This window comes from Rhinoraja longicauda, chromosome 40 (assembly GCF_053455715.1).
Source record: "Rhinoraja longicauda isolate Sanriku21f chromosome 40, sRhiLon1.1, whole genome shotgun sequence".
Lineage (NCBI taxonomy): Eukaryota > Metazoa > Chordata > Chondrichthyes > Rajiformes > Arhynchobatidae > Rhinoraja > Rhinoraja longicauda.
Genome location: NC_135992.1, coordinates 9,070,476 through 9,087,024, shown reverse-complemented (window position 1 = coordinate 9,087,024; position 16,549 = coordinate 9,070,476). Strand labels below are relative to the sequence as shown.

The 16,549-nt window shown below is 52.0% G+C and overlaps 1 protein-coding gene across 3 annotated transcripts in view; it reads right to left on the bottom strand.

Moving 5' to 3' along the window:
* LOC144611557 (GATOR2 complex protein WDR24-like) overlaps window positions 1–11,588 on the bottom strand; it is a 39,003-nt gene extending 27,415 nt beyond the window's left edge. For 2 of the 3 annotated variants that reach the window (XR_013549540.1, XM_078430709.1), the window contains exons 1-3: window positions 11,193–11,588; window positions 4,311–5,591; window positions 2,183–2,360 (exon numbers count right to left, since the gene is read on the bottom strand). Coding sequence is in view for 2 of the 3 variants with exons in the window: in XM_078430709.1 (XP_078286835.1) it covers window positions 2,183–2,360; window positions 4,311–4,782 (650 nt within the window). In the remaining variant the exon portion in view is untranslated. Of the gene's footprint in view, window positions 1–2,182; window positions 2,361–4,310; window positions 5,592–9,885; window positions 9,909–11,192 lie in introns of those variants that run through there. The other variant, XM_078430710.1, reaches the window with a different exon arrangement.
* Between the last annotated feature and the right edge of the window lie 4,961 nt (window positions 11,589–16,549).

The following is a 16,549-nucleotide window of genomic DNA, read 5'->3' as shown; positions in this document are numbered from 1 at the left end:
CCCATACCCCCTCACTCCGCTATCCTTAAGAGCTCTATCCAGCTCTCTCTTGAAAGCATCCAACGAACTGGCCTCCACTGCCTTCTGAGGCAGAGAATTCCACACCTTCACCACTCTCTGACTGAAAAAGTTCTTCCTCATCTCCGTTCTAAATGGCCTACCCCTTATTCTTAAACTGTGGCCCCTTGTTCTGGACTCCCCCAACATTGCGAACATGTTTCCTGCCTCTAATGTGTCCAATCCCCTAATTATCTTATATGTTTCAATAAGATCCCCCCTCATCCTTCTAGATTCCAGTGTATACAAGCCTAATTGCACTAGCCTTTCAACATACGACAGTCTCGCCATAAAAAATAAATCAGGTTTGTCAATTAAGGCAAATCTTATTTTTTCCAAATGCAAGGTCTCTGTCATTTCCGTAATCCACATTTTAATTGTGGGGGTTATTGGTTTTTTCCAAAATTAAAGTATTAATTTTTTCGCAGTTATTAAACTGTAATCAGGAAAATGTACCTGACTTCGATTTAAACCAGCATCTGCATTTCTTTCCTGCACAGCTACACTAAAGATTTGCCCCACACATCCCCTTTAAACTTCGCCCATCTCGCCTTAAAGCTACGGTGTCCGGTCTTTGGCAGTCCCACCCTGGGGCAAAGGTTCTGACTGTCTACCCTATCTATGTCTCACGTAATTGTACATAAGGTTGCTTATGTCCCTCACCCTGTGCATGACTCCTGGTACTGATCCCAGGAATGAGTGGGTTAACGTGTGATGAGTGTTTGTCGGCACTGGGCCTGTACTCGCTGGAGTTTAGAAGGATGAGGGGCGGGGGGAACCACATTGAAACGTCCCCCATGATAAAAGGCATGGATGGAGCGGATGTCAAGTCAAGTCAAGTCAATTTTATTTGTATAGCACATTTAAAAACAACCCACGTTGACCAAAGTGCTGTACATCTGATTAGGTACTAAGGAAAAAAATGAAACATACAGTAGCACGCAAACAGTTCACAGCGCCTCCTCAATGAGCCTCAAACGCTAGGGAGTAGAAATAGGTTTTGAGCCTGGACTTAAAGGAGTCGATGGAGGGGGCAGTTCTGATGGGGAGAGGGATGCTGTTCCACAGTCTAGGAGCTGCAACCGCAAAAGCGCGGTCACCCCTGAGCTTAAGCCTAGACCGCGGGATAGTGAGTAGCCCCAAATCGGCCGACCTGAGGGACCTGGAGTTAGAGAGGGGGGTTAGAAGATTTTTGATGTAGGGGGGGGATGTCCATTTAGGGCTTTATACGTGAATAGGAGGAGCTTGAAGTTGATTCTGTACCGTACAGGGAGCCAGTGGAGAGAGGCCAGAATCGGGGTGATGTGGTCCCTTTTACGGGTACCTGTCAGGAGTCTCGCTGCGGCGTTTTGTGGAGAGGATGTTTCCACCAGTGGGAGAGTCTAGGACCAGAGGGCACAGCCTCAGAATTAAAGGACGTACCTTCAGAAAGGAGATGAGGAGACGTTTCTTTTAGCCAGAGGGCGGTGAATCTGTGGAATTCATTGCCACAGACGGCTGTGGAGGCCAGCAGTGGATATTTTTAAGGCAGAGATAGATAGATTCTTGATTAGTGCGGGTGTCAGAGGGGTTATGGGGAGGAGACAGGAGAATGGGGACAGGAGGGCGAGACGGATCAGCCATGATCTATCTTTGATAAGGCAGAGTAGACTTGATGGGCCGAATGGACTCCTATCACATATGAGCCAATGCACGGATGTGCGCACACACACGCACACACACGCACACGCAGACTCGTGTGTGCATGTTCAGTTGCACACGCTTGCATGTACACGCGTGAGCCGCCGTGCCGAGCACGCATCAGCGCGCCCACCACCCATCACCCACTCACCACCACCCACCACCCACCACCACCATCATCTACCACCCACCACCCACCACACACCACCCACCAACCCCCCACCACCCACCCACCCCCTACCACCCACCACCCACCCACCACCACACACCACCCACCACCACACACCACCCACCCACCACCCACCCACCCACCCACCACCACCACCACCCACCCACCCACCACCACCACCATCTACCACCCACCACCCACCACCACCACCCACCACCACCCACCACCACCACCACCCACCCACCACCCACCCACCCACCACCACCCACCACCCACCGGTCATCCGGGTGCCAGTCGCAGGAGAAGACGGGCCCGTTGTGAGCGGTGAACATTCTCTCGCAGCGGTCCGGCCGCCTCATGTCCCACAGCTGCACGTTGCCGTTCTCAAAGGTGGCGGCGAAGGTGAAGAAATCGCGGGCGCTGAAGTGCACGTCGCGCACGCTCTCCGACTGACCTGCAGGACAACGGGCATCGCAGTGAGGGCGCAGTGTGTGGGGACGGGGGGGGGGGGGGGTGGCACAGGCTGGCAACACGGCTTCTTCTACAAGCAGAATTAGACAATAGACAATATGTGCAGGAGGAGGCCCTTCGAGACCGCATCACCATTCAATGTGATCATGGCTGATCATTCTCAATCAGTGCCCCGTTCCTACCTTCTCCCCATACCCCCTGACTCCGCTATCCTTAAGAGCTCTATCCAGCTCTCTCTTGAATGCATTCAGAGAATTGGCCTCCACTGCCCTCTGAGGCAGAGAATTCCACAGATTCACAACTCTCTGACTGAAAAAGTTTTTCCTCATCTCCGTTCTAAATGGCCTACCCCTTATTCTTAAACTGTGGCCCCTTGTTCTGGACTCCCCCAACATTGGGAACATGTTTCCTGCCTCTAACGTGTCCAACCCCTTAATAATCTTATACGTTTCGATAAGATCTCCTCTCATCCTTCTAAATTCCAGTGTATACAAGCCTAGTCGCTCCAGTCTTTCAACATACGACAGTCCCGCCATTCCGGGAATTAACCTGGTGAACCTACGCTGCACGCCCTCAATAGCAAATTGCCCTCAATTACCCCATTCGGCCCATCAAGTCTACTCCGCCATTCTATCACGGCTGATCTATCTCTCCCTCTCAACCCCCTCCTGCCTTCTCCCCATAACCCCTGACACCCTTACCAACATGGCCTTATGTAGGCCAAGCTGGCCATCCGCCACTCACGGCGCCAGGCGGAAGGGGGCTCTGCCCGAGCCGGCTGCCTGCCCCTTTTCCGGGCTTACATCCGGCCCGGGTGGTGTTGGAGTCGACCACGCGCTGCCCACAGGCACCCTGGGAGATTTCTGGGACCGCTGGGGCTTGGATGCATCCTGGATGGGGATTGTAATATAGTTGTCTAGTAGTCTCATTTGGTATGTTTGTTTGTATTGTATTCTGGTGGTGGGTTCTGTTTGCGTTTTATTGTATTGTAAATATTGTTTTTTAAACAATGGGGGCGGCACGGTGGCGCAGCGGTAGAGTTGCTGCCTTACAGCGAATGCAGCGCCGGAGACTCAGGTTCGATCCTGACTACGGGTGCCGTCTGTACGGAGTTTGTACGTTCTCCCCGTGACCTGCGTGGGTTTTCTCCGAGATCTTCGGTTTCCTCCCACACTCCAAAGACGTGCTGGTTTGTAGGTTAATTGACTGGATAAATGTTTATAAAAAATTGTCCCTAGTGTTTGTAGGATAGTGTTAATGTGCGGGGATCGCTGGGCGGCACGGACTCGGTGGGCCGAAGGGCCTGTTTCCGCGCTGTGTCTCTAAATCTAAATCTAAAAATCTAAATAATTGATAATAATTTTTAAAAAACACACTAATGTAGACAATAGGTGCAGGAGGAGGCCATTCGGCCCTTCGAGCCAGCACCGCCATTCAATGTGATCATGGCTGATCATTCTCAATCAGTGCCCCGTTCCTGCCTTCTCCCCATACCCCCTGACTCCGCTATCCTTAAGAGCTCTATCTAGCTCTCTCTTGAATGCATTCAGAGAATTGGCCTCCACTCCCTTCTGAGGCAGAGAATTCCACAGATTCACAACTCTCTGACTGAAAAAGTTTTTCCTCATCTCAGTTCTAAATGGCCTACCCCTTATTCTTAAACTGTGTGGCCCCATGTTCTGGACCCCCCCCCCCCCCCAACATTGGGAACATGTTTCCTGCCTCTAACGTGTCCAACCCCTTAATAATCTTATACGTTTCGATAAGATCTCCTCTCATCCTTCTAAATTCCAGTGTATACAAGCCTAGTCGCTCCAGTCTTTTAACATATGACAGTCCCGCCATCTCCTCTCATCCTTCCAAAAGAGAATGTAAACTCAAGTAAAGACGATTCTGCGTGGCTGAGAGGAGGTGGGTCGGGTCCTGGAGTTACCTGAGAAGGTGCAGATGGATTCCTTCTTGCGCAGGTCGAAGCATTTCATGGATCCGTCCTGGGAGCCGCTGAGCAGGATGTGGAGCTCGAGCGGGTGGAAGCTGACCTTGTTGACGGTGCGCTTGTGCTCCATGAAGAGCTGGTCCTGCTTGTTGCGGGAGGGCCGGCCCAGGTTCCATGTGACCACGGCCCCGTTGGTGGCGGCAGTGGCCAGCAGGTTCTCCTCCACCTGGTGCCAGGCCACGTCGGCGCAGCTGAGGTTGAGCGAGGGCTTGCGGCCCACCCGCAGGTTGGCGCACTCTGCCAGCCGCTCCTCCTCCACGCCGTAGATCTTGAAGATGTTGCGGCCGGCCACCGCCACACGCCCGCCGTCCCGGCACACGCTGATGGCGTTGGCTGGCGCGTCCAGGTTGCAGCACATGGTCCGGCCGCTGCCCACCATGCCACCCAGGGACGCGGGCATCCGTGCCATGGCCGCTCACCCTCAGTGCCGGGGGTCTGTGCGGACCCTCAGTGCAGGGGGTCTGTGCGGACCCTCAGTGCAGGGGGTCTGTGTGGACCCTCAGTGCAGGGGGTCTTTGTGGACCCTCAGTGCAGGGGGTCTTTGTGGACCCTCAGTGCAGGGGGTCTTTGTGGACCCTCAGTGCAGGGGGTCTTTGTGGACCCTCAGTGCAGGGGGTCTTTGTGGACCCTCAGTGCAGGGGGTCTTTGTGGACGCTTGGCGAGGGTGGGGAATGGGTGGGGTCTTTGTTGACCCTTGGTGGAAGTTGGTGAGGGTGGGGGATGGGTGGGGTCTTTATTGACCCTCGGTGTGGGGGGTGCGGACGATGTGGGGGGGGGGTCACAGCGGACCCTCAGTGCAGGAGGTCTCTGCGAACGCTTGGCGAGGGTGGGGAATGGGTGGGGTTTTTGTTGACCCTCGGTGTGGGGGGGCGGACGATGTGGGGATGGAGTGGGGAATGGATTGGGGGGATCTTTGCTGAACCTCGGTTGGGGGGGGTGCGGACGATGTGGGGGGGTGTGGTCGTCACAGCTGACCCTTGGCCGGGGTGGGGTGGGGAACGGGGGGGGAAGGGTTGAGGAATGGGTGGGCGATTCTCTGCTGACCTATTGGTAAGGGTGGCGATGGGGGGAGGGGGATAATCTCTGCTGACCCTTGGCGAGGTTCAGTGATGGCGTGGGGGGGTCTCTCCAGCCACGCGCCCCTCACCCTCAGTCACGCCCCGACGAGCAGAGTCAACGGCTCTCAAACATCAAGCAGAGGTTCCAAAGTTACAGCACCTGGAGAGGACAATTATCACAGTCAGACACAATTATCACACACACAGCGAGGAAACAGGCCCTTCCGCCCAACAAGTCCGTGCCAACCACGATGCCTCATCTAAGCTAGTTCCATTTAGTCATAGTCACACAGTGTGGAAAGAGGCCGTTCGGCCCAACCCATCCATGCTGACCAAGAACCCCCATCTAAGATAGTCCCATTTAGTCATAGAGTCTTACAGAATGGAAACAGGCCCTTTGGCCCAACTGGACCAAGGCAACCAACATGCACCATCGACACCTGTCCCACCTGCCAGCGTTTGGCCCATATCCCGCTAAACCTTTCGTATTCATGCACCGGACCAAATATTTTTAAAGTGTTGTGATGCTACCTGCCTCAACTACCCCCTCTGGCAGCTCGTTCCCTACACCCACCACCCTCTACACCCACCACCCTCTGAGTGAAGAAGTTGCCCCTCAGGTTCCCATTAAATCTTTCCTCTCCGACCTGAACCAAATGTCCTCTGGTTCCTGATCCCACAACTTTGGAGATTCTCCTACTTTTCACACCGAGGATGGTCGGTGTAAGGAATGGCCTGCGGGAGCAACTCAGCAGGTCGGGCTGCATCTCTGGAGAGAAGGAATGGGTCGAGACCCTTCTTCACTCCTGCGGAGGATGTAGTTGAGGCTGGGACTATCACAACTTCAAAAACTACAGATGCTCCTCGACTAACGAAGCTTCGACTTTACGACGGTGCAAAAGCGAGACACATTCAGGAGAAACCGCGCTTCCAATTTTGAATTTTGATCTTTCCCCGGGCTAATGTAAGTGTTCTGAGCACGTTTAAGTGAGCGGCGTGGTGGCGCAGCGGTAGAGTTGCTGCCTTACGGCGCCAGAGATCGGATTCGATGCTAACTACAGGCGCTGTCTGTACGGAGTTTGTACGTTCTCCCCATGACCACGTGAGTTTTCTCCAGGTGCTCCGGTTTCCTCCCGCATCCCAAAGACGTACAGGTATGTAGGTTAAATGGCTGGGTAAATGTAAAAATTGTCCCTAGTGGGTGTAGGATAGTGTTAATGTACGGGGATCGCTGGGCGGCACGGACTTGGTGGGCCGAAAAGGCCTGTTTCCGGCTGTATATATATGATATGATATGATATGATAAAAAAAGTGCAGATTGTCGTTAGTGTGTAGGATAGTGCTAGTGTCCGGGGTGATCACCGGTTGACATGGACTCGGTGGGTCGAAGGGCCTGTTTCCGCATTGCGTTTCCATACCAAACTACATTCACGGGTAGATTACAGCTCAAGCCAGACCTGAGCAACGAGTCAAAAACTGCTGCTGCTGACTGAATAACTAAGTCCTAAACCTAAATATGGAAACGTGAAATGAAACACCTAAGTAATAAGGGCATCGACAAAAATAGACAGGGATTCCAGCTGGTGCTCTCAGCACAGTAGCCTCTAAACCCAAAGCTGCCCATTCCTCATCAATATACGACACAAAATGCTGGAGTAACTCAGCGGCACAGGCAGCATCTCTGGAGAGAAGGAACGGGTGACGTCTCTGGTTGAGACCCTTCTTCAGCTGACTGGTTAGCACGCGACAAAAGCTTTTCACTGTACCTCGGTACACGTGACAATAAACTGGACTGAACTGAACTGAACTGGCTCCAATTTCCACTGGCTAGGCACAGACATTATTATGGCTTCAGCACATCACTAGGGAATTGCTTCAGAGCTGGAGTTCTGGTCAAACTAGGGTTGCCAACTTCCTCACTCCCAAATACGGGACAAGGTGACGTCACTGCCCGCGCGCCCCACGTGACCTCACCCAGCCAGCGGCCACGTGCTCCCGCTGGCTGGGTGAGGTCATGTGGGGCGCGAGGCAGCGTTGGCGTCGCCCTTTGTCCCTTATTTGGGAGTTAGGAAGTTGGCAACCCTACTAATACGGGACAAGGGGCAGGTCCCGTCCAGGACAAACTAATTTAGCCCAAAATACGGGATGTCCCGGCTAATACGGGACGGTTGGCGACCCTAGGTCAGGCGGCAACAACCCCAGCAAGAACGCTGATGCCAAACTGCTGTGACCTCGACAGTCACCCTTGCAGGAACGGGGTATTGATTGAGAATGATCAGCCATGATCACATTGAATGGGGGTGCTGGCTCGAAGAGCCGAATGGCCTACTCCTGCACCTATTGTCTATTGTCTATTATCATCCACAATCAGTACCCCGTTCCTGCCCTTTCCTCATACCCCCTGACTCCGCTATCTTTAAGAGCTCTATCTAACTCTCTCTAGAAAGCATCCAGAGAATTGGCCTCCACTGCCTTCTGAGGCAGTGAATTCCACAGATTCACAACTCTCTGACTGAAAAAGTTTTTCCTCATCTCAGTTCTAAATGGCCTACCCCTTATTCTTAAACTGTGGCCCCTGGTTCTGGACTCCCCCAACATTGGGAACATCTTTCCTGCCTCTAGCGTGTCCAATCCCTTAATAATCTTATATGTTTCAATAAGATCCCCTCTCATCCTTCTAAATTCCAGTGTTGTACAAGCCCAGCCGCTCCAGTCTTTCAACATACGACAGTCCCGCCATTAACCTAGTCAACCTACGCTGCACTCCCTCAATAGCAAGAATGTCCTTCCTCAAATTTGCTTGGCATAAATGTAAATTGTCCCTCGTGTGTATAGGACAGTGTTAATGTGCGGGGATCGCAGGTTGGCACGGACTCGGTGGGCCGATTGGGCCTGTTTCCTGCACTGTATCTCTAAACTAAACTAACCACATGCATCTTAATTTACCAGTAATATCGAACACTATGGCACAGGAACAGGACCTTCGCCCCACCATGGGGCGTGCCCACCATTATCCAACTGATGTTATGATTACCATCTGTGGTTTCCCTGTAACCTTGTCCGGCCCATTGGCACCGACTCAAAATGCCTCCTATCCATATTCCCCAGGGATGCTGCCTGACCAACTGAATTGCTCCAGTTCTACTCGATCTGAATCAACATTTTCCTTCATCTCCACTCCCTTTGATGTCTCGTTCTCACACCTGACACTTCCTCATCTCTGTATCCCCCCCTCCTCCTGACTCTCAGTCTGAAGAAGGGCCTCGACCCGAAACGTCACCCATCCCTTCTCTCCAGAGATGCTGCCTGTCCCGCTGAGTTACTCCAGCATTTTGTATCTATCTTTGAATTACTCCAGCACTTTGTGTCTTATGTTTGTAAAACCATCATCTGCAGTTGCTTGCTTCTTCTACCAGCCCTCAGATAGGGTTAGGTTTTAGATTTATTACTTATGTCATGAGCACAGTGCCTGCTATCCAAACAGATCTGATCTACCATAGATGGGTACAATCAAGTCCAACTCAAGTGGCCTCTGGGCCACTCCACAGCATTGTTCACAGTTGATGATCCTAGCGCTCCTAAACTCAAATCAATGTCTGTGTGTTTGACGTTTGTGTGGGAAGGAACTGCAGATCTAATACATTTTATTAGCCAAGTATGTGTACACACAAGGAATTTGCCTTGGTGCTTTGTGTAGGAAAATAACTGCAGACGCTGGTACAAATCGAAGGTTTCACAAAATGCTGGAGTAACTCAGTGGGTCAGGCAGCATCTCTGGAGAGAAGGAATGGGTGACGTTTCGGGTCGAGACCCTTCTTCAGACTGATCTGATTGTTCAGTCTAAAGAAGGGTCTCGACCTGAAACGTCACCCATTCCTTCTCTCCAGAGATGCTGCCTGACCTGCAGAGTTACTGAGTCCTGCATTTTGTGAAACTTGCCTTGGAGCTTTGCTCGCAAGTAACAACACGACATACGGTAAAACAATTAAGAATAAAACATTATAATTTAAAGAAGCTGGTTTAAACCTAAGACAGACACAAAAAGCTGGAGTAACTCAGCGGGACAGGCAGAGGAGGAATGAATGGGAGATGTTTCGGGGTCGAGACCCTTAAGCTGCTGGTCCTACTGTGGGGCTGGGACCACCTTGGAAGGAGACCCAGTGTTGATCAGCAGAGAGGGGAGGGAGCCAGGAAAGAGTGGTCTCTCTCTCCAGCAGCCTGAGACTTTAAGATCAGCATTCCCTACCAGAATCTGGGCTCAGATCTGGAAACAAACTGAAGGTTAAAAAAGGGCCAGAATTGCCTTTTCGACCACCTTTCTTTCATTTGATACACCGCTCTGGACAGAACAAAGAAAACCATTGACACCCACCACACAAGCCACCCAGAATGAGAATTAACATCGGTGAATATTTATCTAGTGAACGAACAAACAAATAAATATAATTAAATACCTTCAGATTCGGGAAGAGCCCCCCCCCCCCCCCCCCCCCCATTCGTTTTCATCCTCATTGTTCGGCTGGGTTTAATTGTGTGCAAAGATAACCTGGGGGTTGCACGTTGGAGACGGTGTCATCCTCCCACGCCTGCCTGCTCTCCTCTCCTCTCTAGCTGCAGTCAGTCATTGCGCTGCTCCTGCAAAGGTCCAGACCCACCGCCGCAGCCTCACATCTGACTCCACTCGTCAACAAGCAAAGACGACCAGATGCTCCCCGCCTTACGATGCTCCGACTTGCGATTTTTCGACTTTACGATGGTGCAAAAAACAAAAAACAAACAACAAACAAACAAATGCTGGGCAGCGCCACGTGATCGGGTGGATCAGATTAAATACATTTCGATTTACGATATTTTCGGTTTGCGATGGGTTTCTCGCAGCGTAACCCCATCGTAAGGCGAGGAGCGCCTGTTTATGCCGCAGGACGATGGTGCTTTTGCTCCCAGTCTAAGGCAGGGACATCTACTGGCCGGGGAGGGAGGTCTGACTATCCGAATTTCTCTTGCGGTTGCAGCTCCTAGACTGTGGAACAGCATCCCTCTCCCCATCAGATGGGGAGCTTGGATTTTTTTCAGTTGCTGTATTTTTTTCCCAGCAACAAAGCAACGATAAGAGTCGAGCTCTGTGATTCCTCCTGCTCTCCCACTCGTCTGAAGAAAGGTCTTGACCTGAAACGTCACCCATTCCTTCCCTCCAGAGATGCTGCCTGTCCTGCTGAGTTACTCCAGCATTTTGTGTCCATCTACGACCACGTTTTCAGCTTTAAAGTCGTCCTGTTGAATCTCATTGTCTGACTAGTTCTCACCTCGGCCCCATAGCTAACAACGGCATGTTTCCTTTATCATTGATACTTTTTCGCATATCTTTCATTCATTAGGTCTGTACATCACCGTCTATATTTCCCTCTCCCCCGACAATCAGCCTGAAGAAGGATCTCGACCCAAAACGTCACCCACTCGGCAGTATGGACACTTAACATCTGTTTCGATAACAAAGAAAATAAAGGCCACATTTGGAGATTGTTCTGAGCACGTGGCAGCCCATTCCAAATTTAAGCTAACCCCAGGAGTGAAAAAGTTGTCCCTGAGGTCACTCTTAAATCTAGAAATAAGGAACTGCAGATGCTGGTTTACAAAAAAAGGACACTGGAGTCGGCGGGTCGGTCAGGCGGCATCTTTCAGGTATCTTTGGTTTCCTCTTTTAGGTCCGCTTAAACCCCATCGCATCGTCTTTCTTTCAGGTCCGCTTGCGCTCTTGGTTTACCTTTCAGGTCCGCTTTGGCCCCGCCTCGTCCTCTCTCTTTCAGGTCCGCTTTCACTGCGCCCTACTCGGTCCGCACTTGTTCTCTGTTTCATTGCCCCTTCTTCACCCGCCCCACCAGACTCGCTCCCCTCAGCCGCGTCTCCCTTTCACACCCAAGGGTTGCGCCCCACCCACCCAGTCTGGTCCACTGCGGACCATGCTGTGCTGCCTCAGCGCAGCCGGTTCTTGCCCTCCCGTACGCCAGCCGGCGCCTCTCCATCCCCGCAGCCGGCCCTGCCTCGCCCCGCGGCCGCTCATCGTCGCCCCTTCTCCAGTGAGGCGCCTCCTCGCTCCCTCCGCCCGTGCCTGGTGCTGGTTCACCCGACACGGTCCGCAAGGACCTGTCATCCTTTCACGTCCGCACAGGCGGAGGGAGCGAGGAGGCGTGCTCCTTCCAGGTCCGCTTGCACGGATCCCTATCTCCCGTTCCGACCCGCATGGGCTCCATTCGCCGTACTCCTTCCAGGTCCGCTTTCACCAAGCCCCTATCTTGATCCTTTCGGGTCCGCTTGCACCGTGAGCCTACGACTTGATCCTGAAAATAAAGGCCACACTGATCAAGTTAAGTCAAGTTTATTTGTCACATACACATACACGATGTGCAGTGAAATGAAAGTGGCAATGCCTACGGATTGTACAAAAAAAATAAAATTACAATTACAGCATATAAATTAAAATTAATACAGAGAAATAAAAATTAGTCCCTGGAGTTATAATAGTTAACAGTCCTCATGGCCTGTGGGAAGAAACTCCGTCTCATCTCTGTTTTCACAGCGTGACAGCGGAGGCGTTTGCCTGACCGTAGCAGCTGGAACAGTCCGATGCTGGGGTGGCAGGGGTCCCCCATAATGTTGATCTGCACCTCCTGATGTATAGGTCCTACAGGGGGGCGAGTGTAGTTCCCATAGTGCGTTCTGCCGAACGCACTACTCTCTGCAGGGCCACCCTGTCCTGGGATCTGGAGATTAAGAGATGAAGAAAAAAAAGAAAAAGAAAAAAAGGAAGAGTAATTTCTATCCACATATCTGTCCCAACGCCTTTTAAAAGAGTGATTGCACTGCAGGCGAGGTCACAGCCCCTGACCCGTACTGTTGCCACTACTGGAGGGCACGCCGTGCACTGCAGTTCAATGTTGCGGCCACACTTTGCTCGGCTTCACCCGGCTTCTCCCATCAGCGCGTCTCCGGCTCCCTCCCGGTGCTCCGAGCGTCCTGACACCTCTCCCCGTTCCTGCTGCTCCTCCAGGCTCGGCACCCCTGCTCCGCGCCTCGCTTCCTGCGGTTCTTCAGCCCCTCGCCGTTCCTGCTGTCCCCCCAGCCCTTCTCCCCGCTCGCCCTCTCTGTCAGCCGGGGTCCGCTTCCACTTGACCAGCAGAGCCGTGGCCACTTGGCCAGCGCCCGGCCCAGCTCTCGCTGCTGCTCGGCCTCTCCCCTGTCAAAGCAGCCACAGCCAGACATAAAAACAGCTTTTTTTTCCACGAGTAGTAGTTCTACTCAATAACCAAAGTCTGTAGTCTCTTTTTTGCTCTGGTTTATTTTCACCCACATGTTTAGACCATAATGTTGTATCCTTATTGTTTTGATGTGTTTACGCTTTATTCTTAATTGTTAACTGTACGTTTGTGTTGTCATTTGTGAGCGGAGCACCAAGGCACATTCCTTGTATATGCACATACTTGGCCAATAAACGTATTCATTCATTCACTCCAAAGATGTGCAGGTTTGTAGGTTACTTGGCTTCGGTAAAGATTGTAAATCGTTCCCAGTGTATTGGATAGTGATAGTGTACGGGGATCGTTGGTCGGCGCGGACTCGGTGGGCTGAAGGGCCTGTTTCCACGTTGTATTTCTAAACTAAACTAAATTAATTCTCTGGATGCGAGTGACGCTGGCATGACTAGCCTTTCAGCCCCATCTTAAGCTGCTTCACTGAATGATAGATGTCTTGCTGAAGATACTCCCACCATGCTGGTAGAAGGCAAGTTCACGTTTTTGATTCAGCAGCCATGTAGTTTGCGGGTATTTCTAAACACAAAAGGTTAGAAGGATGCTTTACACAGGTGGACAGTATTCCAGCATCCAACTCCTCTCCAGCAAACCCACTGTGCTGGGAACTGGGGTGAAGTGTGGAACAGCGTGCAGGAATCAGTACCACACACAGTGCATGCAAGCACATGGCAACTCTGCAATTGGCACATCACAAACATCCATTCACATACCACAGCAACTTTCTCCTCAAGTGCAAGGGTTCAGCAAACAGAAAATAGGAAGGAGAGAAGGGAAGCTGAAACTCCATCAAACTCTTTTAACTCACGACTGGGCTTTATAGACAATAGGTGCAGGAGGAGGCCATTCAGCCCTTCGAGTCAGCACTGCCATTCACTGTGAGCGTGGCTGATCATCCACAATCAGTACCCCGTTCCTGCCTTCTCCCCATATCCCTTGACTCCGCTATCGTTAAGAGCTCTATCTAACTCTCTCTTGAAAGCATCCAGAGATTTGGCCTCCACTGCCTTCTGAGGCAGAGAACCACAGATTCACAATTCTCTGGGTGAAAAGGTTTTTTCTCATCTCCGTTCCAAATGGCCTACCCCTTATTCTTAAACTGTGGCCCCTGGTTCTGGACTCCCCCAACATCGGGGGGAGTAGTTTTTACTGGCTTTATGGACAGAGTGGATGCGGAGAGGATGTTTCCACTAGTGGGAGAGTCCAGGACGAGAGGTCATAGCCTCAGAATTAAAGGACATTCCTTCAGGAAAGAGAGGAATGTCTATAGTCAGAATCAGTGGAATTCTTTGCCACAGATGGCGGTGGAGGCCAAGTCAATGGATATTTTCAAGGCAGAGATAGATAAGAATCTTGATTGGTACGGTTGTCAGGGGTTATGGGGAGAAGGCAGGAGAATGGGGTTTAGGAGAGAAAGATAGATCAGCCACGATTGAATGGCAGAGTGGACTTGATGGGCCGAGTGGCCTAATTCTGCTCCTATCACTTATGACCTTATGACCTTGTGCAGTGGGTTTGAACTAGAGACAATAGACCATAGGTGCAGGTGGAGGCCATTCGGCCCTTCGAGCCAGCTGATCATTCTCAATCAGTACCCCGTTCCTGCCTTCTCCCCATACCCCCTGACTCCGCTATCCTTAAGAGCTCTATCTAGCTCTCTCTTGAATGCATTCAGAGAATTGGCCTCCACTGCCCTCTGAGGCAGAGAATTCCAGATTTACAACTCTCTGATTACCCCTTATTCCTAAACTGTGGCCCCTGGTTCTGGACTCCCCCAACATTGGGAACATGTTTCCTGCCTCTAACCTGTCTGTAGATCAGTGCATGTTCCTTTAACATAGTGACCTCACCACTACTAACCACTCCCCATGGTCTCTTGTATAACTGTAGCTTCCCCACCTCCAGCTCGCTCTCTAGTGCCAGTGATGACCACGGACAGCTAGGGCATAATGTGTGTAGTGCTATTAATAAACTTATTTAGTAAAAGACTCTGCGTACGAGTGACATCCTTTTACATGGTGTCAGATCGGTAGACTTGCGTCTCCTGTTTATCGGTTTTTATTTTATTATTTGTTTCTCCCAATTGTGTCCCCTCCTTCCACTTTGCTATGGCTTGCTCGTGTCGTCGTCCGGACACGCTCGTTTTCGATGGGGACATAGTGCACCGCTGGACGGTCTTCCAGCGGGACTACGAACACTATATCGCGATTGCCCATCCTGATGCAACTGCTGCAGTACGAGCTCACCTGCTCCTCAACCTGGCTGGTCCGGAGGCAATGGAACGATATGCTTCGTTCGATTTCGTCCCTCCGGAGGACCGCGACGACCCGGTATGTCTCATGGCCAAGTTCACTGCCCTGTGTGATATACCCACCAATAACATTATCGAGCGTTTTAACTTTTTCACGCGTCGTCAGGCTCCTGGGGAGCACGTTGACACCTTCATTGCTTCTTTGAGGCATATGGCCCGGAGGTGCCGCCTTGAAAAGATCACACCCGACGAGATGATCAGGGACGTCCTGGTCAACGGTCTCCTAAACTGCAAGCTACGTGACGAGCTCCTGATGAAGCCTGACCTGTCGCTAAAGGACGCCGTGCATGCTGCACGCATGGCTTCTGCTGTTGCCTCAGTATCTCGGCCGGCGTCCCATGACATAAATTTCACCGGACGCCGGCGGCCAAATGCCCCGCCGGTCAGGGTCGACCCCTCCGCGCCCACTACGGTCACCCCTCGCCGATGCCCAAACTGCAACTTCTCGTCACACCAGTTCAACGTTTGCCCAGCGCAGGGCAAAACTTGTAATTCCTGCGGGAAAATGAACCACTTTTCTGCAGCCTGTCGTTCTCGTGGGAGACCTGTCCCTGCTCCTAGAAGGAGTCTAAACAACCTTGCGAACAGTGATAGCGCAACCGGTTCCCAGCACCAACACGAGGAACTCCCCGATCCAGATACAGTGTTTTCGCTTTTGGGTGCACCTGCGTTGATAACGGATCCTTCCGTGCATGTTACTGTCAATGGACACTCCTTCCCTGCGAAGGTCGATACTGGTGCTTTTGCAAATGTTATGTCTGTTGGCCTCTTCAAGCAGATAAGCTCGGGGGAGAGGGTTACTCCTGACGACTCCCGCCTTCATGCCTATGGGGGAGGTGTTCTGGTTGCCGTGGGGAAGGCAACGGTTATCTGTACTGTTCTGAAGACCTCTCGGCCCCTCACGTTCCTCCTGCTAGCACCGGTGCCTGATGTGCCTCCTGCTCCCGTCCATCCTCGCGTGCCCCAACCTGCGCCGTCTCGACTGTCTGTGCCCGGCTCGCCCCAGCCCCCTTCCCCTCCTTCGCCTGCGCGTTTGCGGGTATCGCCGCCCCGTTCTCCTCCTTCCCCTGGTTCCCCTGCCTCGGTAACCGCACCCGTCCCTGCTCTTCCTTCGGCCGAAGGGGATGGGGGGTTGCGCACCCGCTCTGGGCGAGTGGTCAAGCCGCCTGTCCGGTACGGTGGGTACGAGTAGTCTGTGTGGTGCTGCATTCTATCTGCTCCCTGCTTATAGTTTAAGTCTAGCGTATGAGCCGTGGTCGCTTTTGTTTCCAAGAGGAAGGATGTAGATCAGTGCATGTTCCTTTAACATTGTGACCTCACCACTACTAACCACTCCCCATGGTCTCTTGTATAACTGTAGCTTCCCCACCTCCAGCTCGCTCTCTAGTGCCAGTGATGACCACGGACAGCTAGGGCATAATGTGTGTAGTGCTATTAATAAACTTATTTAGTAAAAGACTCTGCGTACGAGTGACATCCTTTTACACTGTCCAACCCCTTAAT